Source organism: Muntiacus reevesi, chromosome X (assembly GCF_963930625.1).
Source record: "Muntiacus reevesi chromosome X, mMunRee1.1, whole genome shotgun sequence".
NCBI lineage: Eukaryota > Metazoa > Chordata > Mammalia > Artiodactyla > Cervidae > Muntiacus > Muntiacus reevesi.
Window position 1 is genome coordinate 135,490,905 of NC_089271.1, and position 25,968 is coordinate 135,516,872.

Consider the following 25,968-nt stretch of genomic DNA (forward strand, 5'->3'; position numbering starts at 1 on the left):
TTATTTATTTATTTATTTATTTTTCCAGTGGGTTTTGTCATACATTGATATGAATCAGCCATAAAGTTACACGTATTCCCCATCCCGATCCCCGCTCCCACCTCCATCTCCACCCGACTCCTCTGGGTCTTCCCAGTGCACCAGGCCTGAGCACTTGACTCATGCATCCCACCTGGGCTGGTGATCTGTTTCACCCTAGATAATATACATGCTGTGCCCATTATACAGAGTGAAGTAAGCCAGAAAGATAAAGAACATTACAGCATACTAACACATATATATGGAATTTAGAAAGATGGTAACGATAACCCTATATGCAAAATAGAATCTTAGTCTTTTAAAAGTATGAAATAATGCCATGTGCAGCAACATGGATGGACCTAGAGATTATCATACTAAGTGAAGTAAGTTAGAGAAAGACAAATATCATGTGATATCACTTGTATATGGAAGCTAAATAAATGATGCAAACGAACTTATTTTAAAAACAGAAATAGACTAACAGAAAAAAAAAAAAAACTTTATGGTTACCAAAGGGGAGAGGTGGAGGGAGGGATAAATTAGGAGTTTGGAATTAACATATACACACTAATACATATGAATAGTTAAACAACATGGACCTACTGTATAGCACAAGGAACTATATTCAATATCTTGTAATAACCCATAGTGGAAAATAATCTGACAGAGAAGCCTAACGGGCTATAGTCCTTATGGTTGCAAAGAGTTGGACATGACTGAAGAGACTTGGCATGTGTGTATATATATATATATATATATATATATATACATATACACATATATATATATATAAAACTCAGTCACTTTGTTGTACACTTGAAACATAAATTATATTTCAGTTAAACAAAAGAAAGGTTGATATGAAACTTGATGAAAATTGTTAATGAATAAACTTAATGATTTTATATAAGTTAACCAGGCAGCACTTAGCAACAGTTTTATGGAAATAGTTTGGAAGGAGTTAAACAGCTAAGAATTTTTGGACTGAGAAAAGATACAAGGCAAATATCAACAGATTACTGTCAGAAGTTACAGTGGTTAAGAGCCTCAGTTTAGCAGTCAGGTATGTTTCTATTCAAATTTTTGCTGTGCCACTTCCCAAGTGAGACCTTGAACTAGTTACTTTATCTCTCTGGAGGGTAGTTTCCTCACATGTAAAATGGGGATAATAATAATGTCCACTGCATAAGACTCTTGTGAAATTAAGAGAGATAATTTACCTTCCACTGCTAAATATTATTAGCCAGTGGAATATTTTAATGACAACAATAATGACAATGATACTAGCTAAAGTTCTTACCATATGCTAGACATGTATTAAGTAATTTAATCCTCATAATATCCCTATAAGGCAGGTAGTATTATCATTCCTATTTTTCATATGAAAATGAAGGCATGAAGAAACTAAGGTTCTTGCCCAAGGCCACGTAATTATTAAGTGGTAGAAGGGTGGAAGCAGAAAAGTCAAATAGGAGGCAACTGTAGTAGTCCAGAGAAAATAGTGACTTGAGTTAAGGTTGTGGCAGTGGATATGATGCTAGTAGTCAAACAGTACGGTGCATTTATATCTTTGGTTTTGCCAGCTTATCAAAAGTCTATTGTCTATGACCAGTAGGAGAAATCACAAACAGCTCAGGAAATTTTAAAGTCCTCTGAAACTTTAAGTATGTGTCCTGGAAAAAAATAATTTATTCTAAGTAGAGGTATTTAAGATGAAGATTTTATTAAAGAGAGTTTAAGAAATACAAAATGGAAGAAGGGGATGAAGTCATCAAGAATAACCTAACACTTTACTAATTAGCACCTTAGAATTATCTACTCCATTATTTAATGACTATGGCTAGCTGTTTTAAAAAAGATTTTTAAAACTACAAAAGAGTGGCAAAGTATGTTAGTTTCCTGCATCAAATACACATATTAGAGTCTGGAAGTGTGAAACGAGGTCATCAGAACTAATATATTTTCTCCTACTTTGTAGAATCATACCATAATTGTAGACAAAGTACTTAAGCAGAAGTAAGTGTCTTCTTAAGGGTCAGCATTGCCAACCTAAACTTACAAGTGAAGGCTGAAATTTCTGACTGCCGCACCAAAACAAAACACATCTAAAATATCCTGCGATATTTCATAACACACTCTCTTATTGAGGGAACAGAGCTTTGACCCTTCTTTCTGACAGCACACCAACAGGCGAACTGGGGTCATGATTGTGACCATGGTTCAGAAGAAATAGTCTTGTTGCCACATAGAGAGAAGCACTGGATTTTAGGGTCATGTGTTATTACTTGAGAGCTTCAGGTTAACAGATTCAGCCTTTTAAAGAAATTGCATCATAAATAAAAAAAAAAACTTATAATTTAGGCACACTGCCACCAGGCCTGGAGTCACTTCAGTCACAGTCCCACAGAGATTCATTTCATATGTTTATTTGATTTAGAGAAAGAAACAAAACCCCATAAACCTCTAACAGACACACTTTGCCATATATAGTGATGAAGATTTGAAGCAAAATTTAAGGTAAACAAATATAATTAGACTTTGGTAGATGCCCAACTTGATTCTTCATCATTTCATTCCAACCTTCGTTTTATACACAGATTTTGGCCCAATATTTCTATTTCATTCTGTTTAAGTAAATACAGAATCTAAACCTTTTTGGGATTTATCTTTTCTCCTGGGGTTTTAATCTATCTTGATATTGTAATTCTTTTAATGTTATTGTTATTCAGTTGCTAAGTTGTGTCTGACTCTTTGCGACCCCATGGACCATAGCCTCCTCTGTCTCTGGGATTCTCCAGGCAAGAATATTGGAATGAGTTGCCATTTCCTTCTCCAGGGTATCTTCCCGAACTAGGGGTCAAACCCAAGTCTTCCGCATTGGCAGGTGGTTTCTTTACCATCTGAGCCACCTGGGAAGCCCAATTCCTTTAACAGGCTTTACTGAAATGTCACTAACATCTTTTATTTTTTTCCCTTATGCATGTATAGCCTGCTTAGAGGTAACATGACAGTTGCCTAGGTCTTCCTTTTAGGAATTTAGATTTTGCTTGAAAAGGCCCTATTTCATCGTTTTCTCTCACATACTGCCAGCAGAGGAAGATAACTATACAAGATTGCCCAAAAGGCATATGGCTTGTTTCCATGTTTACCTATAAAGAGGAGACTTTCAGATGTAATACCAAAGAAGACTAAAAAATATTTCTCAACCTTATATTCTCTAATTGGACATAAGAGTTTGAATAATTTAATCTGATATATTATTTACTTTCTTCCGGTCAAGCTAAACTAAGCAAAACTTCAGCAATCTGTATTTTATACACTAATAAGAAACTCTTCAGGATTTTTTAATAGACTTTTGTTGCTTCAGTTCAGTTCATTCACTCAGTCATGTCCGACTCTGTTACCCCATGGACTGTGGCATGCCAGGCTTCCCTGTCCATCACCAACTCCCAGAGCTTACTCAAAATCATGTCCATTGAGTCTGTGATGCCATCCAACCATCTCATCCTCTGTGGTCCCCTTCTCCTCCTGCCTTCAATCTTTCCCAGCATCAGGGTCTTTTTCAACGAGTCAGTTCTTCATTACCTCCACCATAGTTTTGCCTCAGGTCAAATAACAGGGAGGGAACACAGCCCCACCCATCAACAGAAAATTAGAATAAAGATTTAAGGAGCACGGCCCCACCCATCAAAACAAGACCTAGTTTCTCCCACAGTCAGTCTCTCCCATCAGGAAGCTTCCATAAGCCTCTTATCCTTATTCATCAGAGGGCAGACAGAATGAAAACTCACAATCTCAGAAAACTAACCAAACTGATTACATGAACCACAGCCTTGTCTAACTCAATGAAACTATGAGGCATGCCATGTAGGGCCACCCGAAACAAACAGGTCATGGTGGAGAGTTCTGACAAAATGTGGTTCACTGGAGAAGGGAATGGCAAACCACTTCAGTATTCTTGCCTTGAGAACTCCTGTGTTGTTTACATAAAGCAAAAACACTTAAGATATATTTTAAAGGAGGATTTGGAACAGATACTTAAATGGATTTCATCATATCAGTTTAACACACTAGGAACACAGAGGTCAAAAACCTGGGATTGCATTAGAGAAAGTAAGCAAGAATTGGAATCAAGTTACAGGATCATATAGGGAAAACACAAAAGTTAGGAGAGTAAGAAACCTGGGGTGCATCAGTAAGGATGTAACTTCAAGAGCAACACAGAGGAAAAGGTCTATTAATGCTGGTAGCACAGTAGTACAGAGGAACTTAAGAACTGCTGTGCTGATAATTCATCATTCACTTTGCTCAGTATTCTACAGGCAAAGTAAACATAAAAAAAGGTAACAACCATTATAATATATGTGCTTTGTGTAAATATCTCATGTAATCCTCACTACAGTCTTCTGAGATAGCTAATAATGTTATAATCCTTGGTTTACAGACAAGAAATCTGAGACTTCGAGAGCTTAAATGATTTGTTTATTGTGCATCTTGTAAGCATCATAGCAGGGATTCTAACTAAGACAGAACATAATAGTGCTTATTGACATCACCATTAAAGATTAGTTATATAATAGTCTCTTTTAAGTAATAGTAATTGTTCTATATTTCTCCAAATTCCTTTTGAGTTAAGATATATTAACTTTGGGATTAATGAATTTGTTAGGATTGGTTAAAGCAGCACAAAGGGGGAATTACCTGATGGTCTAGTAGTTTGGACTCAGTGCTTTCACTGCCAGGGAATCAGGGTATGATCCCTGATGGGGGAACTAAGATCCCATCCAGAAAGTTGCGTGGGTAGGCCTGAAAAAGAAAAAAAAAAAAGATGTCAGGGGAAGGAGGATCAGGGATGTCGTATATAGTGTTCTATAGATTATGCTAAAATAAGTTAATGTATACACAGTTCTCTGAAGGTTCTATGCCAGAACAGGGATTTTGGAGGGGACTGAAGATCAGGTTACTTGAGAGATGAAGGCCAAGTAAATTTCTCCTTCTCTCATTTCTCTAATTATTTTAGGTGTACTTCTTAGGGCTTTCTTTAATTCGGGACTTATGCTGAGAGTGGAGTGAGCAGAACTTCACATCATATTCCAGCAGCAGCTATGGAATAGTTCAGTATGATGCAAATTCATATTTTTCGGGTTTCTAATATATGTCTTTTAAAAAACGTTTTAAAAATCTTAACTGGAGTAGGTTGCCATGCCCTCCTCCAGGCGATCTTCCTGACCCAGGGATAGAGCCCACGTCTCCTGCATTGCAAGCAGATTCTTTACTGCTGAGACACCAGGGAAGCCCCTCTGATATGTCTTGATGATACTCAACATTTCACTGGTTCTTCTACCCTGAGTTTAGTATTTAGCGATGTTAAATCCTGATGTTTTCAGGAAACAAACTGCAGAGACTCCCTTGGATTTTTCCTGCATCCTGATCAGGATTTTAACAAAAATTCGTATTATAGTTCTGTCTAGTTCACCCCCAAGTTCATTGTCTTCTAGTTCCCCAGATAAAACATCTCATTTTCGATTTATTTATAGGCTGATAAGAACATCCTGTAGTCTATCCCAATAATCTTGATCTCTAATACAAGAATTTGGAGCTTTGGGCTCTGCCTCTTCTTCTCTATATTATTTTTAAATGTTGAGTAACTACCAATTCACTTGGTTCTCTTGAATACAAATCATATTTGTAGTTGGCCAGTGCTTTATTCAATAAAGACTGCATATTTTGTTCAAAACTCTTTGTAAAAGAGCTTCAGAATGTGTTATTTTGCCTGATTTTCATGTATCTAGCCTACCTTGCAGGTTTTCTGTTTTTTTTTACTTGGACTATCTTTTAAATTCTTTGAAAGATTACTTTTCTTCTTAAATTTGGTTGTACAATGCCTTCTCTCGACAGGTATCCTGAGGACATACTTTTCCTGGAGTCCAACACATTGTTTTAAATAATCATTAATTTTCTCATTGCCTAGTTATTAAATGTTCCTTTCATAATCTTATCTCTGTCTAATGCATTTAGTTTCCCTTTCCACACTTCTTGATTCTGGGAATTCTCAATTAATACCTAATTTGATTTGCAATGTAAGAAAGATGAGATATAAGGTAGAACGTTCTTTTTTGACACCAGTGACTATAAATAATTTGGTTTTGCTTCCTAATTCATTGTGGAGGTCTGATTTTCAGTACTGTTCCTTCTGTGGGTCATGCATGTGGCAAATGTGATTTCTTGCACCATTTCTCCCACCAACTCTGAGTGGGAGTGGAGGGATGGCAGTGACCTACCTGAATGGTTTGCTTCAGGTTCCAAGAATGAGCTCCTAAAATCCAAGATTGATTAGCTTCCTATCCACAGAGTTAAATCTTCAGAATTCTACCTAAAACTAAAGCCTGTATAAAAACAAAACAAAACAACAAAAAAAAACTTTAAGGTAGTTTGATGATCAGAGTTTTCCATCAGCCATACTGACATGATGAGAAGAAACTCGAGATATTTTGGAGACCTTGGCAGCACTTCAAAGAGTTATAGAACAGAATGTAGAGAACTTTTCCAAGTTTTGGAAGGCAGCAGTTTGGCTGAGACCCACACACACTGAAATGAGAGGCTTCCTTGAAAACATTTAAAAAGGCTTTTCTTATTTTGGAATTCTAAATTATGGCAAAATTCATGTAGGCTTAAAGCACAATTCTGCACCCATATTCCTCCCCAAAGTTTCTCTCCGTGTTACCACTGCTAAAGGATTCCTGAGGCATTTGCGGTAAGCGTTTCAATCAGGTAGCTGATAGTCCTTCTAAATGCCGCTTCAAAATATTCTGAAACGAATCTCTTTCATCTCTAATATATTTACTTTTGTTTTGCAGATCTCAAAAGGTGAAGCAACTTAGAGATCTAGGGTCATATCCCTGACGACCTAGAGTTAAGCTGGTGTCGCTTCGCAAGATTTTGGTACCCAAAGCAGCGGAACCGGGATTTAGCATCCTTCCTCTGATAGCACATTTCTTAAAGCAAGCATTCTGCACGTTTGAACAGCGTCTCTTCCGTACCCAACACCTCCTCCCAGCCCGCCCCCTGGTTCCTTCCCACCCTCTACCTCGCACCCCCCACCTCCCGCCCCCAGCCTGCGCATGCGTCCTAAGAACCCCCTACACTCGCGGCACAGGCTCCGAGTATTGTCGGGGGCTATTCTCTCTCCCAGGAACATGGCGGCGAGTCAGGGAGGTGGTGGTAACAGTGGGGGCGGCGGTTGCGGTGGAGGTGGAAGTAGCGGTGGCGGTGGTGGGGCCGGAGGGGGAGGTGGCGGAGCCGGAGTGGGAGGCGGCGGCGGCGGCGGGACCCTGGTGGTGCCCATCCCGGTACCGACTCTTTTCGGTCAGCCGTTCCCCAACGGGCCGCAGTGGAACCCGGGGAGCCTGCAGCCTCAACACACCGTGAGGAGCCTGGACCGGGCCCTGGAGGAGGCGGGCAACTCCGGCATCCTGAGCCTCAGCGGTAGGAAGCTCCGAGACTTCCCGGGCGGCGGCTACGACCTGACGGACACCACCCAAGCAGGTGACAGGACGGGGAGGGGGAGGGGCAGCCGGGCCGGGGGAGGTGGGGGCGGTGGGTTTCTGGGTGGCTGCGTGGCTGCGCTGTTGGGCTCTGCTGGTCTGGGCGGGTGCGCGGGGGCGGCGAGGCTGAGTCGGAGCAGCCAGTTCTGAATGTGAGGGGCAGAGCAGGGAAGTGGCGGGGGGTGGGCGGGAATGCTGCCTGAAGGGTCTGTGGAAACCGGGTGGCCTGTGAGGAGTGAAAGAGCATTATTGTTAAAGCGAGTTACCCCACTAAAGGGCTGGGGAGGGAGGCATTGACACCTTCCTGAATGCACTTCTTCCAACTCTCGTGGATGTTCCGGGTCTTTCCTGGAGGGAAAAAAAGGCAATACAGAAGACCATAATCTATACATATTCTTTAGAGCCATGCGTGCCAGTAAGAATGGTATATCCCTTTTCCTAGTGCAGCAGCAGTATTGCCACGGTTTTTTTCTGTGTTCTTATTTTGTGGGTGTTTTAATCATCCTAGAATAGTCTTGCCTTCTTGTCACGTATGCCTTTAAATACTGGGATTTGTCATTTTCCTGGTGTTGAGGTAGTGGTGCTTAAATTAGTATTTGCTGCCACGGCAAATTAAATCATCAATCACTTATGTGTCTGCTTTACTAAGGGAAAGATTCCTTGTTTTGAGTTGTGGTGGAGTCTTAATTTTCTTTACATACGTAACCAAAAATTGTAAGGGCATTTTTGAGAATCAAAATTAACTCCATTCTTTTTGGAGTTGTGGGTTGATGGCTTATCATTTTGGATGAGAAATTGGCTATTGTAATGTTCTTCATATACTCTGTGGTACTCTTTGTTGTGGATGGCATTTTTTGTTATGAACAGTCTCCCCTCTGCCTTATAAGTCAATGCTGATTATTTTATGTGCGTTTTGATTTGATGAAGGACTTTTCACTTTTCATAATCTTCAAATTTGTTATTTATGTATCTATTTTCATCTGCTTTGCTGAAAGAAATCATGGACAAAATGATCTTAATAAATTTAGTGATTTTGAAGCCATGTAGTAAGTAAATTCACTCATAATGGGAGGTAATAAAAAATCTCTTATTTTCAGAATAACACTATTTCATTGTATTGTGTTTCTAGATATTAAATCAATATGTGTGTTTGGATGAGGGTTGGGAGAGGAAGAGAACCTAAAATTGAAGCCTTCTATCCAGTTATTCTCTTAGGAGTTATCCTAAGAACCATCAATGATTTTGTATGTTGGAAAGCATATTTGAGTATTTATTCTTTCACTCTGAACAGATTTCCTAAACAGTATGTTCACATATTCATGATATATTGGCAAGACATTGTACTACTTGGTATGTTCTTCAAAGGCTTCAAGAAAAATGGTTTCAGACTGCATCATTATAGGGATTTGTTGTTTTGCTTGTTGTTAGCTATAAAAGATTTATCTATCTATAGCGCAAAGTTGAAGCATCCTAGCTTGGCTTTCTGGCCTTTCACTGTCTGGCTCCAGTTTATTCTTGCAACCTTAAGTCCTCATATGCTCCTACATAGAACCCTCTGTTCCAATTAGGTCAGCTCCCAGTTCCTCAAACATAGTTTATGAATTTCTGCCTCATCTTTGTAGAAGATCCATGTTCATGAGATTTCCTTTTCTCCACCTATTTAATTTTGTTCAAGCCCCAGCTTTTCTAAGATGCTGTCTCCAACTCCTTTAGTCCAGGGCAGTCTTCTGTTTCTTTGAATTCCCGTGGTACTTAATGTCTTTACCACTTACATGCTAGTGCTGGCTTTATTTTCTTTTTTATGTTTTGCTTTCCCTGGGAAGATGGAAGGCTACTTAAGGGCAGGGAATAAGTAATACACTTCTTTAGTTTTCTCATTATATACTGCTTATATTGTACTTAATAATATTTTTCATAAATATTATGTGATTATATTATGTGATGATATATTTTGTGTTATATATATCATCTTATGTGATTATAACCATTGACTTTTAAGGCTTCAGTTTGTTTTCTGAGGCAAGTTTTAACACAAACCAGAACTATATTTATTCTTGGTAAAACTCATTCATCATAAATTTTATCAATGTCTACAGTAACAGAGAACTTTTTGAGATAATTCCACCTCATTTTACTTTTTAAAAAAAATTGAATGAGTGTTCCTTGTGGGAGCACGTGAGAATTAAATTAGAAATCTGTGGGTGATTCATTTGCCATTCATTTTTGACCAAATTCAACCACAACTAGTTAGGGGCAATAATCTTGTATGTAAAGAGACTAGTATCCATTATATATAAATGGAATTGAAGAAAAATAGAGCATGTTTGAGATTATACGTACATACCTGTATATATAAAACATATAAATATGTATATACAATATAGTCTCTGCTCAATGAAAACAGTTCTGTTTGTTGTTATTGTTACACTTAAATTGACTCTCAGTGGAATAATGTTTCAGTACCAAATTGATTAGTTAGACAGCAGTGGTTTATTGCAATGGCTCCCCACTCCAGTACTCTTGCCTGGAAAATCCCATGGACAGAGGAGCCTGGTAGGCTGCAGTTCATGGGGTCGCTAAGAGTCGGACACGACTGAGCGACTTCACATTCATTTTTCACTTTCATGCATTGGAAAAGGAAATGGCAACCCACTCCAGTATTCTTGCCTGGAGAATCCCAGGGATGGCGGAGCCTGGTGGGCTGCCATCTATGGGGTTGCACAGAGTTGGACACAACTGAAGTGACTTAGCAGCAGCAATGGTTTATTGAGTTGGGAAGAGACTGGAAGAAGGGAAAATAGGTAGGAAGCTATTTGTTAATCTAGGTGTGAGGTGGTGAGAATCTAGGTTAAAACAAAATTGGATTAGAAGGGGAAATTGATTCATTTAAAAGAAGGGAGATGGCACTTCATATTGTTTGCTGTTCCTTACCATGTACGTAAAAGATAAAATAGACCTGTGGTTTTCCACCTTGCCTGCATTTTAAGATGGCAAGGGAGTTTTTTGTTGTTGTTGTTGTTGTTGAATCTATGCCCAGGCCCCACCCCATTCCAATTAAATCAGAGTCTTAAGGACAAAGAGAGGGGTGTGTGTTTGTGTGTGTGGGTGTGTGGGTGTGTGTGGGTGTGTGTGTGTGGGTGTGTGTGTGTAAGTACTCCCAGGTGATTCTTCTGTGCAGTCAGGGTTGGGAAACTAGAATTATTTAGACATTTAAGAAATACTTATTGTTTGAGTGAATGAGAACATTGATAAAAGTTTGATAACTAACCTAAAGCTAATTGTCAAGAAGGTCAAAACCAAAGCTAGGAAGGAGCTAAATGTTCAAGTTCTAGTACAGAGATCAGAACCAAATGTTCACGTTCTAGTTCAGTGCTCTTTCTGATAGACTTGTGTGAAGCAGACTCATTTTTTTCATCATATTATGTCTGTAGTGACTAGGAACTTACCAGGAAACTATAGTTTCTCCAGTTCCCTTGAATAACTGTTTTACATTTAACATTGTTGGATAAATTTGTGTTAAAATACTGACTCTAAAAAATGTAGCAGCAAAGTCTTATTTTCTCTATTAATAGTCTTCCTGTGAGGGAATGTGGATTATATGTAGCTGATGGCAAAGTTTATCTTTGGTATCTTTTTTATTTCTCTTTGCATTTCTGGTGTCTGTTCTTCACCTGTCTCCTTCCTCCTGCTGCCCTCCTTATTTCTTTTCCCCTCTTCAGCCTCACTCCCCTTTCTTTGCTGGGATGGAGCTCAACTGCTAATAACTAATTATGGCAGCCTTTCCAGGCGATTAACATTTAAAAGGGAGAGTTTGCCAATTTACTTGATTCTCCATTTGGTGGTTTGTGCTCAGGACCTTTTTTGAATTGGTATGCCTTCCAGATACTTCTTAATTAAAATCCTCACACATATAAAAACATGAAATCAGGGATCAGAAAGTTTCAGGAAGGTAGCTAACTCTGGTTGTAATGCCTTATCTTTGCTGGTCTGTGGGTAGACTTGGCAAGACAAAGGGAAATTGCCTAGAACTTTTTAGTCTATCTGGATACTGTGATACTTGTTGACTTTAAGAGAGTTTAAAAATGATAATGGGTAATGGCTATGCAAACAAATTTGGAAACTTCTCTTATTTGACTGTCAGCAGTACTACAAATAAGTCTCAGTCTGTTTGCAGCTGCCCCCTCTGCTTCTTCATACTTCTTTATGTCCATAAACAATAGGTCTGTGAAACAGATTTAGGAATTCTTTACATATATCAGATTGTGCTGTGTCCTGGTGAATCACATGTTTTCCTGTAAACCTGGAGTCAACTCTAGTATTTCCTACATGTGCTGGTTCACCTCTTCAACTGTGGAGCATGGTGCATTGTATCTGCTTGTAAAATGGAGCCACTTAAACTTTGCAGCCTCTGATTTTGTTCCATAGGTAAAGGCCATCTTAGTGCATTCAGTGGAATAAGCTTGTGATTTTGTGGCCAGAGTCAAATATCTGCTTTGCTTTATGTAATAAATATCTTGCTGAAAAATTGAATATGAAGGACATTTTTGTTGGTTGACTCATATTTTAATTGGTTCAGATTGAATTTGAGTTTTGCTAAACCTTGCAGTGTTTTATTCAGTGGTGAATTCTTCTAGAGCATAAATAGTTGCCCCTTAATTTCTTTCTTTTGCAAGTTCACATTTTAAAATGTTAAAAAAAAAAAAACAAACCAAAGCCCATGGTAAATAAAAAACACACAAACAAAAAAAAGTTATCTTAAATCAGAGTTATGTTTGTCATTAAAATCATATCATTTATACAGCTCCTTGTAAATTCTAAGCACTTTCATGTATATTACCCTTTTGTATCCTAATAATAACCCTGTGGGCTTTGTAGAGTGCATAGTAATTAGCCTTTGTTGTTGAGAGAGGTTAAGTGATTTGCCCGAAGTAAAATGGCTAGTATATGGCAGAGTGTGGGTCAGAGTCTAGATTTTCCAAATCTAACACTATTCCAGTGTTATTTCTATTGCAACACTTTCTTTTCTTATAACAAAGCTATTAATAAACACTGTGCTAATAAATAGGTGATTTAATCTGAAAGATGAATGCTTATTTAGCTTCATAGATTATATAGTTTCTGTTTATGGTGCAGTGTGTTTTGTTTTGTGCATGGTATTTGCATAACTTGTCTTCATGGTATTGGTTTTACAATAGGTACATTAAGCAAGCTTTTATTAAACTCTAACTCCGGAAACAGGATTCTCTAAAGGTTTATAAAGTAGGTGCATGTAATATATGTAATTATTAGAAAAGAGATGTAGCAATATTAAAAAATATATATTTTAATAAACTATACAAATAACTTATATGGAACTGTGGCATAAGGCTTAATTTTGGGGGGAGTTAAGTTAGTTTGAGAGAATTTCCTATAAAGTTAACTCTTGCTGAATCTTTAGTTAAATGATCACTATGGGATCAGCTTCAGTTCAGTTCAGTTGCTAAGTCGTGTCCACTGTTTGCGACTCCATGCATGCCGGGGTTGGTTAGGATTAAGCAGAAAGGGACAATTGCAGACTTTCAGGGGAGAAATTACACCCATATGGAGTTGAGAATGGCATTGCATATTAAGGGCAGATGTTAACTGAAAGTTCACTCTGTATTTTCTCAAACATGTTTGGAGGCTGAGAGGAGGGAATTGGTGGAGAGTTCAGTGTTAAAATACAAGACGGGGAGGGAGGATCTTCATGAACTGGGTGGAGAGTAGTTAGCAATGGAAGGGAGGGATTACCTAGTTCCCTGACTTTTGCTAAGGTGGACCAGAGGGAATGTTGATCCCTGGGAACAATAATGTCTTAAATTTTAATGTTAATAAATGGAGTGTCATCTGGGAAAACAATTTTTCAAGCATAGGAATAGGTACTCAATAGAGCAAAATGCTTTAAGGAGTCATTATGGAGAATAAGTCACAGTTTAGAATTAGGACTGTGTGGTACGCAGCTAGATTAGTTGAATTTGAAAAATATGAGCTTACCATGAAAAAAATTACCATATATACTGCATGACAGGTAAAAGAACAGAAGTGGTTGATTGGAATATTTTAGAATTGGAGTTATAGAGACACTGGCTTAAAGTCTAAAATTTAATATTTTGATTTAGATTGTTTTAACATAAACTCTGAAGTATTTATTTATCATTAAAAGCATAAAGATATACAAGATCCAGAACCTAATTGACAGCATGAGAAGTGATGTTCAGGACACCTTTCACAAATAAAAGTAATTGAAGACTTAGAGCATATTGATTTCCTGGGAGGTGGTATTTAAGTTCCAAGGCATACAGTCACACTCTGCAAAAGGGTATATCATTCTCCTAGCCCATCCCAACAGTACACTCTAAGGGATACTTAAACTGTATGATGCCCACCCCCATTGTACAGAGACTGTTCATCATCATGAACAATTTAGAAGGGGAAATCTTTTACTTTTCTCTATACTTTGTGTATATTTAGGTAGTTCTTTAAGCATTGTAATACTCCTACAATCAGTTCTCTGAAAAGTTTCAGAAAGTTTTCTCTGCTTCCCTTTTTTTCCCCTCTCTTGCCTTTTATAGAAAAAAAAAAACTATCTTATACTCCAGGGAACCATTTAATGTAATAAAAGAAAACTGTACAAGTGAGTTTTATAACAATAATTTAAGTTTGTGTTTAGTTTCATTTTAAACTAGTATATTCAGTCTGCTAAAGGTCTAGCTTTTAATCTGCATTTCTACTGTTTCAAATAAATTATAAATTGATAGCATTCCACTTATAGACTACCAGTCAGTAGACTAATGGATAGTTAAACAATAGATATTGTCTAATATATATTTTGATAAAAAAAATTTTTTTAAGTTTCTTTTTCCAAATAGGAAAGTAAAGTCTTACCTATTTGTGGACATTGTTTATCTGTGTACTCTTATAATTTGAGGCATGGATTGGTGTTTAATTGCGCTTCTTTTGGTGAAATTTTATGCATAATATTAGGGATTTAAGGGGACAAGAGACAGAAATAAAATGACTGTGTATAACTTTTATTTGAACTGTATGGAGACTAACCAATTTTAGAACATTTGTGAATTTGGATTTGATTCAAAAACGACTTCGTTAAATAATTATGTCCCTAAGAGACTCCAGAATGTGCAGCATAGAAATTTTCCCCTCTTAAAAATCTAATTCCAATATATAAATCATTAGTATTTTAGCTAATTGGTTGGAGATGCCTGTGTCAATGGGAAATCAATTACCTTTAAAGATATTTATAAATTAAAAATAGTAAATCAAACATAGATAACTATCTCCTTAATCTACCTTGATGAGTATGTAAGAATACATTTGTCATATCTATTTTATATAAATGGACAAGATGGTAAAGTTACTGCCTTTAGGGAATTTATGATTTAAAGTGGTGGTATAAATTAAGTATTTATGTATCTATTATATAGGCTAGATCATGGTTTTAAGGAATGGGGAACTTGGCCCCAAGAGATATTTGGTAATATTGGGTCTTCCCTGGTAGCTCAGACAGTGAAACGTCTGCCTTCAATGCAGAAGATCTAGATTTGATCCCTCGGTTGGGAAGATCCCCTGGAGAAGGAAATGACAGCCCATTCCAGTACTCTTGCCTGGAAAATTCCATGGATGGAGGAGCCTGGTAGGCTACAGTCCATGGGATCGCAGAGTCAGACACAACTGAGCAACTTCATTGGTTTTTGGAAACAATTTTGATTGTCATAACTTGGGGATGCTACTGATATCTAGTGGGTAGAAGACAGGTGCTGCTAAGGATCTTAAAATGAACAGGACTGCACACACAACAAAGACTTTCCAGGTCTAAAATGTCAATGGTGCCAAGACTGAGCACTGCTTGGCTAGAGTAAGATGAATGTCATAAGCAAAAACAAAGCAGTGTGCAGATTTGAAGAGGGAGTGGTGACATTGATTATAGGATAGGCTTTGAAGGGGAAAGGATCAGATTTTATACTTAATCATAAAAAGAGGATCCAACTCTTTGCGACCCCATGGACTATGGCTCACCAGTCTCCTTTGTCCATGGAATTTTCCAGGCAAGAATACTGGAGTGGGTTGCCATTTCCTCCTCCAGGGGATCTTCCCAACCCAGGGATCGCACCCATATCTCCAGCATCTCCTGCAGTGGCAGGTGGGTTCTTTACCACCGCGCCACCTGGGAAGCCCATTTAAAAAAAAAAAAAAAGAGGTTACTGTATGAATACTGACATCCCAGAGTCTCTTGAAACTCAAAATGTCAAAAAAAAGTCAACTTTTGTATTGACCCTAGAACCCCTGGTCTCGTAGACCAGAAACTTGGGAGTTATTCTTGACTCTTAACCTTCCTTCACCCTCTATATGTGGTTGGGACTTAAGGACTCTTGATCATATCTCTTTGAATAGCTTTCAATTCTGTTTCATTTCTGTCTAATCTCAGTGTCAGTTGTTGTTGTTGTTTATGTCCTCCTCTTCTCACCTTTAACTGACCCTATCAGCAGTTTTTCCGAAATGATTTCTCTGCTTCACATTCAGGTGCTTCAAGTCTAATTAGTTCTTCATACTGTAGCCTGAGCACTCTTTCTCATATGTAAGAATTTCTTGCGTGTATACTTGTGAATGAAATAGCTGGGTTATATAATAATATTTGTTGTTGTTCATTCGCCAAATTGTGTCTGACTCTTTTTGACCCCATGGACTGCAGCATGCCAGGCTCCCTGTCCTTCACCATTTCCTGGAGTTTGCTCAAACTCATGTCCATTGAATTGTTGATGCCATCCAACCATCTCATTCTCTGTTGTCCCCTTCTCCTCCTGGCTTCAATCTTGCCCAACACCAGAGTCTTTTCCAATGAGTCAGCCTGTTGCATCAAGTGGCCAAAGTATTGGAACTTCAGCTTCAGCATCAGTCCTTCCAATGAATAGTCAGGGTTGATTTCTTTTAGGATTGACTGGTTTAATCTTCTTGCAGTTGAAGGGACTCAAGAGTCTTCCCCAGCACCACAGTTCAAAACCGTCAATTCGTCACCGCTCAGCCTTCTTTATGGTCCAACTCTCACATCAATACATGACTACTGGGAAAACCATAGCCATGACTATACAGACCTTTATTGGCAAAGTGATATCTCTGCTTCTTAAAAACACTGGCTAGGTTTGACATAGCTATTCTTCCAAGGGGCAAGCATCTTTTAATTTCGCAGTCAACTTTTGCTTTGATTTTGTAGCCCAAGAAAGTGAAATCTGACACTGTTTTCACATTTTCCCCATCTACTTGCCATGAAGTGATGGGGCCGGATGCCATGATCTTAGTTTTTTGAATGTTGAATTTTAATCCAGCTTTTTTCCTCTCCTCTTTCACCTTCATCAAAGGCTCTTAAGTTCCTCTTCACTTTCTGCCATTAAAGTGGTGTCATCTGCATATCTGGGGTTATTGATATTTCTCCCATCTATCTTGATTCCAGCTTGTGCTTCATCTAGCCCAACATTTCGCATGATGTACTCTGTGTATAAGTTAAATAAGTAGGGTGACAATATATAGCCTTGACATACTCCTTTCCCAATTTTGTTTCATGTCCAGTTCTAACTGTTGCTTCTTGACCTGCATACCTACCTCAGGAGGCAGGTAAGGTGCTTTGGTATGCCCATCTCTTTAAGAATATTCCACAATTTGTTGTGATCCACACAGTCGAGGAATTTAGCATAGTGAATAAAGCAGAAGTAGATGTTTTGTTTTTTAATTTATTTTTAAATTTTAATTGGAGGCTAATTACTTTACAATATTGTGGTGGTTTTTGCCATACATTCACATGAATCAGCCATGGGTGTACATGTGTTCACCATCTTGACTCTCCCTCCCATCTGCCTCCCCATCCCATCCCTCAAGGTCATCCCAGTGCACCAGCCCTGAGAACCCTGCCTCATGCATTGAACCAGAACTGGCAATCTATTTCACATGATAATATACATGTTTCAGTGTTATTCTCTCAAATCATCCCACCCTTGCCTTCTCCCACAGAGTCCAACAGTCTGTTCTTTATATCTGTGTCTCTCTTTCTTTTTTTTTTTAGTTTTTTTTTTATTAGTTGGAGGCTAATTACTTCACAACATTTCAGTGGGTTTTGTCATACATTGACATGAATTTGAATCAGTTCTAATGAGATGGATGAAACTGGAGCCCATTATACAGAGTGAAGTAAGCCAGAAAGATAAAGAACATTACAGCATACTAACACATATATATGGAATTTAGAAAGATGGGAACGATGGGATACTTCTGTGTCTCTTTTTCTGTCTTGCATACAGGGTCATCGTTCCCATCTTTCTAAATTCCATATATATGTGCTAATATACTGTATTGGTGTTTTTCTTTTTGACTTACTTTGCTCTATATAACAGGCTCCAGTTTAATCCACCTCATTAGAACTGATTCAAATGCATTCTTTTTAATGGCTGAGTAATATTTTATTGTGTATACATACCACAGCTTTCTTATCGATTTGTCTGCTGATGGGCATCTAGGTTGCTTCCATGTCCTGGCTATTGTAAATGGTGCTGTGATGAACATTGGGGTACATGTGTCTCCTTCATTTCTGGTTTCCTCAGTGTGTATGCCCAGCAGTGGGATTGCTGGGTTGTATGGCAGTTCTATTTCCAGTTTTTTAAGGAATCTCCACACTGTTCTCCATGGTGGTTGTACTAGTTTGCATTCCCACCAACACTGTAAGAGGGTTCCTTTTTCTCCGCACCCTCTCCAGCATTTACTGTTTGTAGACTTTTTGATAGCAGTTGTTCTGACCAGCGTGAGATGGTATCTCATTGTGGTTTTGATTTGCATTTCTCTGGAGAAGGAAATGGCAATCCACTCCAGTATTCTTGCCTGGAGAATCCCAGGGACGGGGGACCCTCGTGGGCTGCCGTCTGTGGGGTCGCACAGAGTCGGACACAACTGACGTGACTTAGCAGCAGCAGCAACTCTGATAATGAATGATGCTGAGCAGTTTTTCGTGTGTTTGTTAGCCATTTGTATTTCTTTTTTGGAGAAATGTTTGTTTAGTTCTTTGGCCCATTTTTTGATTGGGTTGCTTATTTTTCTGGAATTGAGCTGCAGGAGTTGCTTGTATATTTTTGAGATTAATTCTTTGTCAATTGCTTCATTTGATATTATTTTCTCCCATTCTGAAGGCTGTGTTTTCAACTTGCTTATAGTTTCCTTCCTTGTGAAAAAGCTTTTAAGTTTAATTATGTCCCATTTGTTTTTAAGGAATTCCCTTACTTTTTCTATGATCAGCGTATGTTGGCAATTTGACCTCTGGTTCCTCTGCCTTTTCTAAATCCAGCTTATACATCTGGACATTCTTCGTTCATGTACTGCTGAAACCTAACTTGAAGGGTTTTGAGCATAATCTTGCTGGCATGTGAAATGAGTGCAGTTGTACAGTAATTTGTACATTCTTTGGCATTGCGCTTCTTTGGGATTGGAATGAAAACTGATTTTTTGCAGTCCTGTGGCCACTGCTGAGTTTTCCAGATTTGCTGGCACAATGAATGCAGCAATCTAACAGCATCATCTTTTAAGATTTGAAATAGCTTAGCTGGAATTCCATCACCTTCACTAGCTTTGTTCGTTGTTCAATTCAGTTCAGTTGCTCAGTTGTGTCTGACTCTTTAGGACCCCATTGACTGCAGCACGCCAGGCTTCTCTGTCCATCACCAACTTCTGGAGTTTTCTCAAGCTCATGTTCATTGAGTAAGTGATGCCATCTGACCATCTCATCCTCTGTTGTCCCCTTCTCCTCCTACCTTCAGTCTTTCCCAGCATTAGGGTCTTTTCCAATGAGTCAGTTCTTCGCATCAGGTAGCCAAAGTATTGAAACCAGCTTCAGCATCACTCCTTTGTAATGAATTGAATTACATCACCTTTGTTGTAATGCTTCTCATAATGCTTCTCATAATGCTTCCTCTTGACTTCACATACATATCTGGCTGTAAGTGATTGACCACATCGTGGTTAACTGGGTCATTAAGACTTTTTTGTACAGTTCTGTGTATTTTTGCCACCTTTTCTTAATTTCTTCTGCTTCTGTTCCATCATTGCTCTTTTATTCCTCTATTGTGCCTATCTTTGTATGAAATGTTCCCTTGGTAACTCCAGTTTTCTTAAAGAGATCTCTAGTTTTTCCCATTCTTTGGAACTCTGCATTTAGTTGAATATATCTTTCCCTTTCTCCTTTGCCTTTCACTTCTCTTCCTTTCTCAGCTATTTGTAAGGCCTCCTCAGACAACCACTTTGCCTTGTTGCATTTCTTTTTCTTGGGGATGGTTTTGGTCATCACCTCCTGTGAAATGTTATGAACCTCCATCTGTGGTTCTTTAGGCACTCTGTGTACCAGATATAGTCCCTTAAATATATTTGTCACCTCCACTCTATAATCATAAGGGATTTGATTTAGGTCATAATGAATGGCTTAGTGGTTTTCCCTACATTCTTCAGTTTAAGCCTGAATTTTACTTATTGATCTGAGCGACAGTCAGTTACAGGTCTTGTTTTGGCTCACTGTATATGTCTTCTCTGTCTTCACTTGCAAAGAATATAATTGGTCAGTTTTGGTACTGACTATCTGGTGATGTCCCTTTGTAGAGTTGGCTCTTGTATTGTTGGAAGAGGGTGTTTGCTATGACTAGTGCATTCTCTTGGGCAAAACTCTGTTAGCCTTTGCCCTGCTTCATTTGGTACTCTGAGGCCAAACTTGCTTGTTATTCCAGGTATCGCTTCACTTCCTGCTTTTGCATTCCAGTCCCCTGTGATGAAAAGAACATCTTTTTTGGTGTTAGTTCTAGAAGGTCTTGTAGTTCTTCATAGCACCATTCAACTTCAGCTTCTTCGGCATTAGTGGTCAGGGCATAGACTTGGATTACTGTGATATTGAATGGTTTGCCTTGGAAACGAACAGAGATCATTCTGTCGTTTTGGAGACTGCACCCACGTACTGCATTTCAAACTCTTTTGCTGACTATGAGGGCTGTGCCATTTCTTCTAAGGTATTCTTTCACACAGTAGTAGATATAATGGTCATCTGAGTTAAATTCGCCCATTCCAGTGCATTTTAGTTCACTGATTGCTAAAATGTTGATGTTCACTCTTGCCACCTCCTTTTTGACCACTTCCAATTTACCTTGATTCATGGATCTAACATTCTAGGTTCCTATGCAGTATTGTTCTTTCCAGTATTGTTCCGGAAGTAAAACATCAGAGTTTACTTCCATCACCAGTCACATCCACAACTAGGTGGGTGTTGTTTTTGCTTTGACTCCATCTCTTTATTCTTTCTGGAGTTATTTCTCTACTCTTGTCCAGTGACATATTGGGCACCTACCGACCTGGGAGTTCATCTTTCAGTGTCATATCTTTTTGCCTTTTCATACTGTTCATGGCAAGAATACCGAAGTGATTTGCCATTCCTTTTTCCAGCGTCCCATGTTTTGTCAGAACTCTCCACCATGACCTGTTTGTTTTGGGTGGCCCTACATGGCATGGCTCATAGTTTCATTGAGTTAGACAAGGCTGTGGTCCATGTGATCAGTTTGGTTAGTTTCTGTGATTGTGGTTTTCATTCTGTCAGCCCTCTGATGAATGAGGATGAGAGGTTTATGGAAGCTTCCTGATGGGAGAGACTGACTGTGGGGGAAACTGGGTCTTGTTCTGATGGGCAGGGCCATGCTCAGTAAATCTTTAATGTAATTTTCTGTTGATGAGTGGGGCTGTGTTCCCTCCCTGTTGTTTGGCCTGAGGCCAAACTGTTGACCCATGCCTCCACTCCTGGACACTCACAAGCAAGTCTGACTCAGTCTCTTGTGGGGACACTGCTCGTTTCTCCTGGCTCCTAGTGCACACAAGTTTGGTTTGTGTCCTCCAAGAATCTGTTTCCCCAGTCCTGTGGAAGTTCTGTGATCAAATCCTACTGGCCTCCAAAGTCAAATTCCCTGAGGGTTCTCAGTTCCTTTGCTGGATCCCCAGGTTGGTAACTCTGTTGTCAATCCTAGAACTTTCTTAAAAGCGCAAGAATTTCTTTAATGGACTTGTTCTGCAGCTTGTGGGTCATCTGCCTGGTGGCTCTCTGGTGCAGCTAATGGTGACCTCCTCCAAGAGGGCTTATGCAACACGCTGAGTGGCCCAGGTCTGCTGCGGTCAGAGGCCCTGTCCCCACAGCAGGCCACTGCTGCTGGTGCCTCTGCAGGAGACACTCAAACACTCAAGGCAGGTCTGGTTCGGTCTCTGTGGCCCTGGTGTGCACACGGTTTTGTGTGAGCCCTCCAAGCGGCTCTGGTGGTTATGGGGTTTGATTCTAAACATGATTTTGCCCCTCCTATCGTCTTTTTGGGGCTTCTCCTTTGCCTTTGGACATGAGGTATCTTTTTGGTGGGATCCAGCATTCTCCTGTCAATGGTTGTTCAGCATCAAGTTGCAGTTTTGGCATTCTCACAGGAGAAGATGAGCGCACATCCTTCTACTCTTTGATTGATTCCTGTGCTCATTTACACATCTGAAGGCTGTCAGGGGGCCAGCAGATTCTAGACACTAGGAGGACCCGCAGCTTTTAGACACATTCCCTAAGCATGGGTCACACACTTGTCATCAGTTACTTAAGCCAGACTGGTTCCTCCTCACCCTGCAGATCTTGGTGGCCGCCACTTGGGATTCTGGCTGTGACAGATCTACCAACCCAGCTGTGGTTTGGAGTGGGTAGCCTATCATTTCTCCAGGGGATCTTCCCAACCCAGGAATCGAACTGGGGTCTCCTGAATTTCAGGCAGATTCTTTAGCAGCTGAACTACTAGGGAAGCCCCTGTAATATCTTTGAGAACCTTTGAAATGATGGGCAAATCATAGTGTCTTATTCTTTATTCTTCTTTTGATTAACAGTGAGGTTGAATGTATTTTCACATACATCTTGGTCATTGATAATTTTTATTTTTGAGTCTATTTATGTCCTTGGCCTAGGCTTTATGTATGAGCTGTTAGTATTATTTTGCTTTAAAAAATTTTTTTTAAATTTATTTCGCTGCACCGGGTCTTACTTGCAGCACTCTGAATCTTTGATTTACGTTGGCGGCATGGGGGATCTTTAATTTCAGCATATGAACTGTTAGTTTCAGCATTTTGTTGTGGCTTGTGAACTCCCAGTTGGTGCATGTGGGATCTAGTTCCCTGACCAGGTATTGAACACAGGCCCCTGCATTGGGAACACAGAGTCTTAGCCACTGGACCACCAGAGAAGTCCCTCATTTTGCTCTTTGATAGACTGTAGTTTTCTTTATGTAAAACTTATGTAGCTAAATCTAGAAATCTTTTCATTTGTGAATTATTTCTTCATTTGATGCTTTGAAAGTCCATCCCCAATTCTAGAATTGAGTGACTGTTCATTAAAATGTTTTTCCAGTTTTTTATGATTCATTTTTATGTTTATCTTTTTCTTTCATCTGAAACTTATTTTAGTAAAAGTTATGTGATGAGGCTATAACATTTGTCTTTTGAAAATAAAAAGTTTTCGAGAACCACTTAATAAATAATACAACATGAGTTCAAAATGCCAAATTTATAGTATAATAAATTTTATAGGGGCTGAAGTAGAGTGCCATTCTCAGACATCACTTTGATGTTTGAATGTCATTATACTGCATTATTTTTTTTGTGAAATTGAAACAATATGTAGAATTTTCTACAGACAGCTGTGCATAGAGCTTCCCCTTCCCCCCCTTAAAAAATAAAGTCTTGTCTTTCCACGTGACTTAATAGTTGTATGACTCAAAGTCCTTTTCTCACTGAGCATGCATGTAATCTGTCCTCTGGTTAGCAGCTGTGGTTTCTCCTTGCAGCATCTGTTTTTGTTTGCACCCTTGTTTCTCAAAGTGCCTGTGCTCAAAAGGAGTCTTCCATTATTGGTTGCTGCAGGTCACTGAGGTCTGCTTGTTATTATTTCTCATAACTGTATTTTTATTCACTTTTTTGAATATCTACATCACTTTTTTCTCTCCACTGTACTTATGGTTAATACTTTAACTCATCATGAAGTAGTTTAGAAATTCTTGAGCTGTGCATCTTATTCAATAAGGCTTTAGTTCTATAGCGGAGAAGGCAACGGCACCCCACTCCAGTACTCTTGCCTGGAAAATCCCATGGACAGAGGAGCCTGGTAGGCTGCAGCCCATGGGGTCGCTAAGAGTCAGACATGACTTGAGCGACTTCACTTTCGCTTTTCAGTTTCATGCCTTGGAGAAGGAAATGGCAACCCACTCCAGTGTTCTTGCCTGGAGAATCCCAGGGACGGGGGAGTCTGGTGGGCTGCTGTCTATGGGGTCACACAGAGTTGGACACGACTGAAGCGACTTAGCAGCAGCAGGAGCTATAGACTGATTTTTCATTATCTTGTTCTGAATGATAGCACAATACCCTTTTAGGGAATACTGAATCGAGAAATCACCTGTCTTTGCTGAGGGCTTCTGTTGAAAGCAGATGCCAGAGCCATGGGGTTGTCATTTCCCATCAGGTTCCAATATCAGAGTCTAATACTTCAAAGATATTCTCCATTCTTTTATCGACAAACAGCTGTGGTACCTCCTATTTTCTTGTTGCTTTTGTTTCTACTCCTAACATTTCTTTTAGATGAGAAAATAGATCAGGAAGAATTAGTATTTTAGAGCATATTAATCAGATTTTATGTACACCAATTACTGAAAAGCACAGAAAATTTATTTATTTTCATTTTCATGTTGGGAAATAAGTATTTAAGTTCGTTGATTTTACGCACTTTCCTAAAGACATAATTCTAGCATATATTTTTCATGTAAATAAGAACTGAATATAATAGTCAGTTTTCAGCATTTTATTTTGTACCTTTATGAACATTATACATCATCGGCTGCAAATTGATAATTTTCCTTTTGTTTCTTTTACTTATTTGCTCTAGGGATTTAAGAATGTTTACTCATTACCAGTAACTCTGAGGTAGTGAGGAGCAGTAATTAAGTGATTTGGATAATCTTTTTTTTTTTTTTTGACAATCTTTTATAGGTAATCATGAGTAGAATTAGAATATAGTTCAGATACAGTCTAGTGTTCATCTACTAAATAACAGTTATACCTCATTTTTCAGTCTATAGGACTTCTGTATACTGTGAGATAAACCCTAAGGATGATGAAGTATTGGTCCCATCACAACATGTTTGTACAAATCACAATTTTAGTCAAACTAAGTGGGGGCAATTTTTTTTGTTTGTTTGTTTGTTTGCATAGTTCCTTTCACCAAAGTGTTATAATCTGAGCTGATAATATTTGGTGCTAGGAGGGAACAATAATTAGAATTTCTTAGAGGTGATATCTGATTGACTTTTAACCTACCCTAACATGTAGTACCTGATTCGGTCCTTATGCAATTTTGAATGAGTGACACAGGTTATGATTCAAGTTAGGATGCTGCCTGGGAAATAAGAATGAGACTTGGAAGGCGAGAATGAGGATTTGCCTGTCTCTGTCTCAGACTCTGACTGCAGAGCTATAGAGAATTAGGTGCTTATGATATTTATTGTACCTTGTATATTTTCTGTGGTGAGGCTGCAACTTCTAATCTCTGGTCAATAAGGAATGTACATGGTAGAGTTGGGAGATAATATTCAATGGGTCTCATGTTTTTACACATCTTGGCAGTGAAACACTAACAGTCCTTTGTTCAGGACCATCTTTTGGAAGAAAGATAATTTCTGTCTTGAGAGCAAAGGACAGTTATGCTTATTATCAAGAAAAATAATGTTTCCTTTTGAACACAGTGCAGGCATACATACTGTCTATTATAAAAGATTTGAGTTCCCTTAATTCGGAGTTCCTCTTCTATAATGTGGTGTGTTGTATGTGCAGGTATCCATTTATACCCATATATGTTGCCCCTGTGAGATTTGGGGAGCAAGAGTAACTGCTACAGATATGCTGGTCATGCCACTTGCTGTGCTGTGAGTAATTAAGTCCTTTGACTCACACAGGGTTTCATGCCTTGTGCCAGCACCCATTAAACTGTGTTAGGCTAGCTTTTTGGCTGACAAGTAGGTTGAAGTCTCAGATCCTTTAGAGTTCTTGACAAGTACTCAACAGAATGGTTTTGCCTATAAGATGTTACAAACCTTTTGAAGAAACTTGTTTAATTTTCTTTAATCCTTGTTAATTGAGTTGGTTAAAATATTGAAAAATTAATAAGGGTCCTTTCTTTTAAGGAGCTAAGAAAGCTGTGTGTTGGCTCAGACTTAGCAGTTCTGAAATGCTAAAGTGGGAACAGCTGAAAGTTTTATAATGTTCATTATTTTCTTAACTAAAAATTGGGGCTTAAAGTAAGATTTTT

The 25,968-nt window shown here is 38.8% G+C and overlaps 2 protein-coding genes across 3 annotated transcripts in view; one reads left to right on the top strand and one right to left on the bottom strand.

Annotated features, from left to right (window-relative positions):
* The window catches only part of LUZP4 (leucine zipper protein 4), an 83,136-nt gene extending 75,917 nt beyond the window's left edge, over positions 1-7,219 (bottom strand). Inside the window, exon 1 of the mRNA XM_065916892.1 lies at positions 7,123-7,219. Within this exon, the coding sequence (XP_065772964.1) occupies positions 7,123-7,219 (97 nt within the window). The remainder of the gene's footprint in view (positions 1-7,122) is intronic.
* Positions 7,218-25,968, top strand: part of LRCH2 (leucine rich repeats and calponin homology domain containing 2) — a 112,372-nt gene continuing 93,621 nt past the window's right edge. For both annotated transcript variants that reach the window (XM_065916349.1, XM_065916350.1), the window contains exon 1: positions 7,218-7,566. In XM_065916349.1, the coding sequence (XP_065772421.1) occupies positions 7,218-7,566 (349 nt within the window). The remainder of the gene's footprint in view (positions 7,567-25,968) is intronic.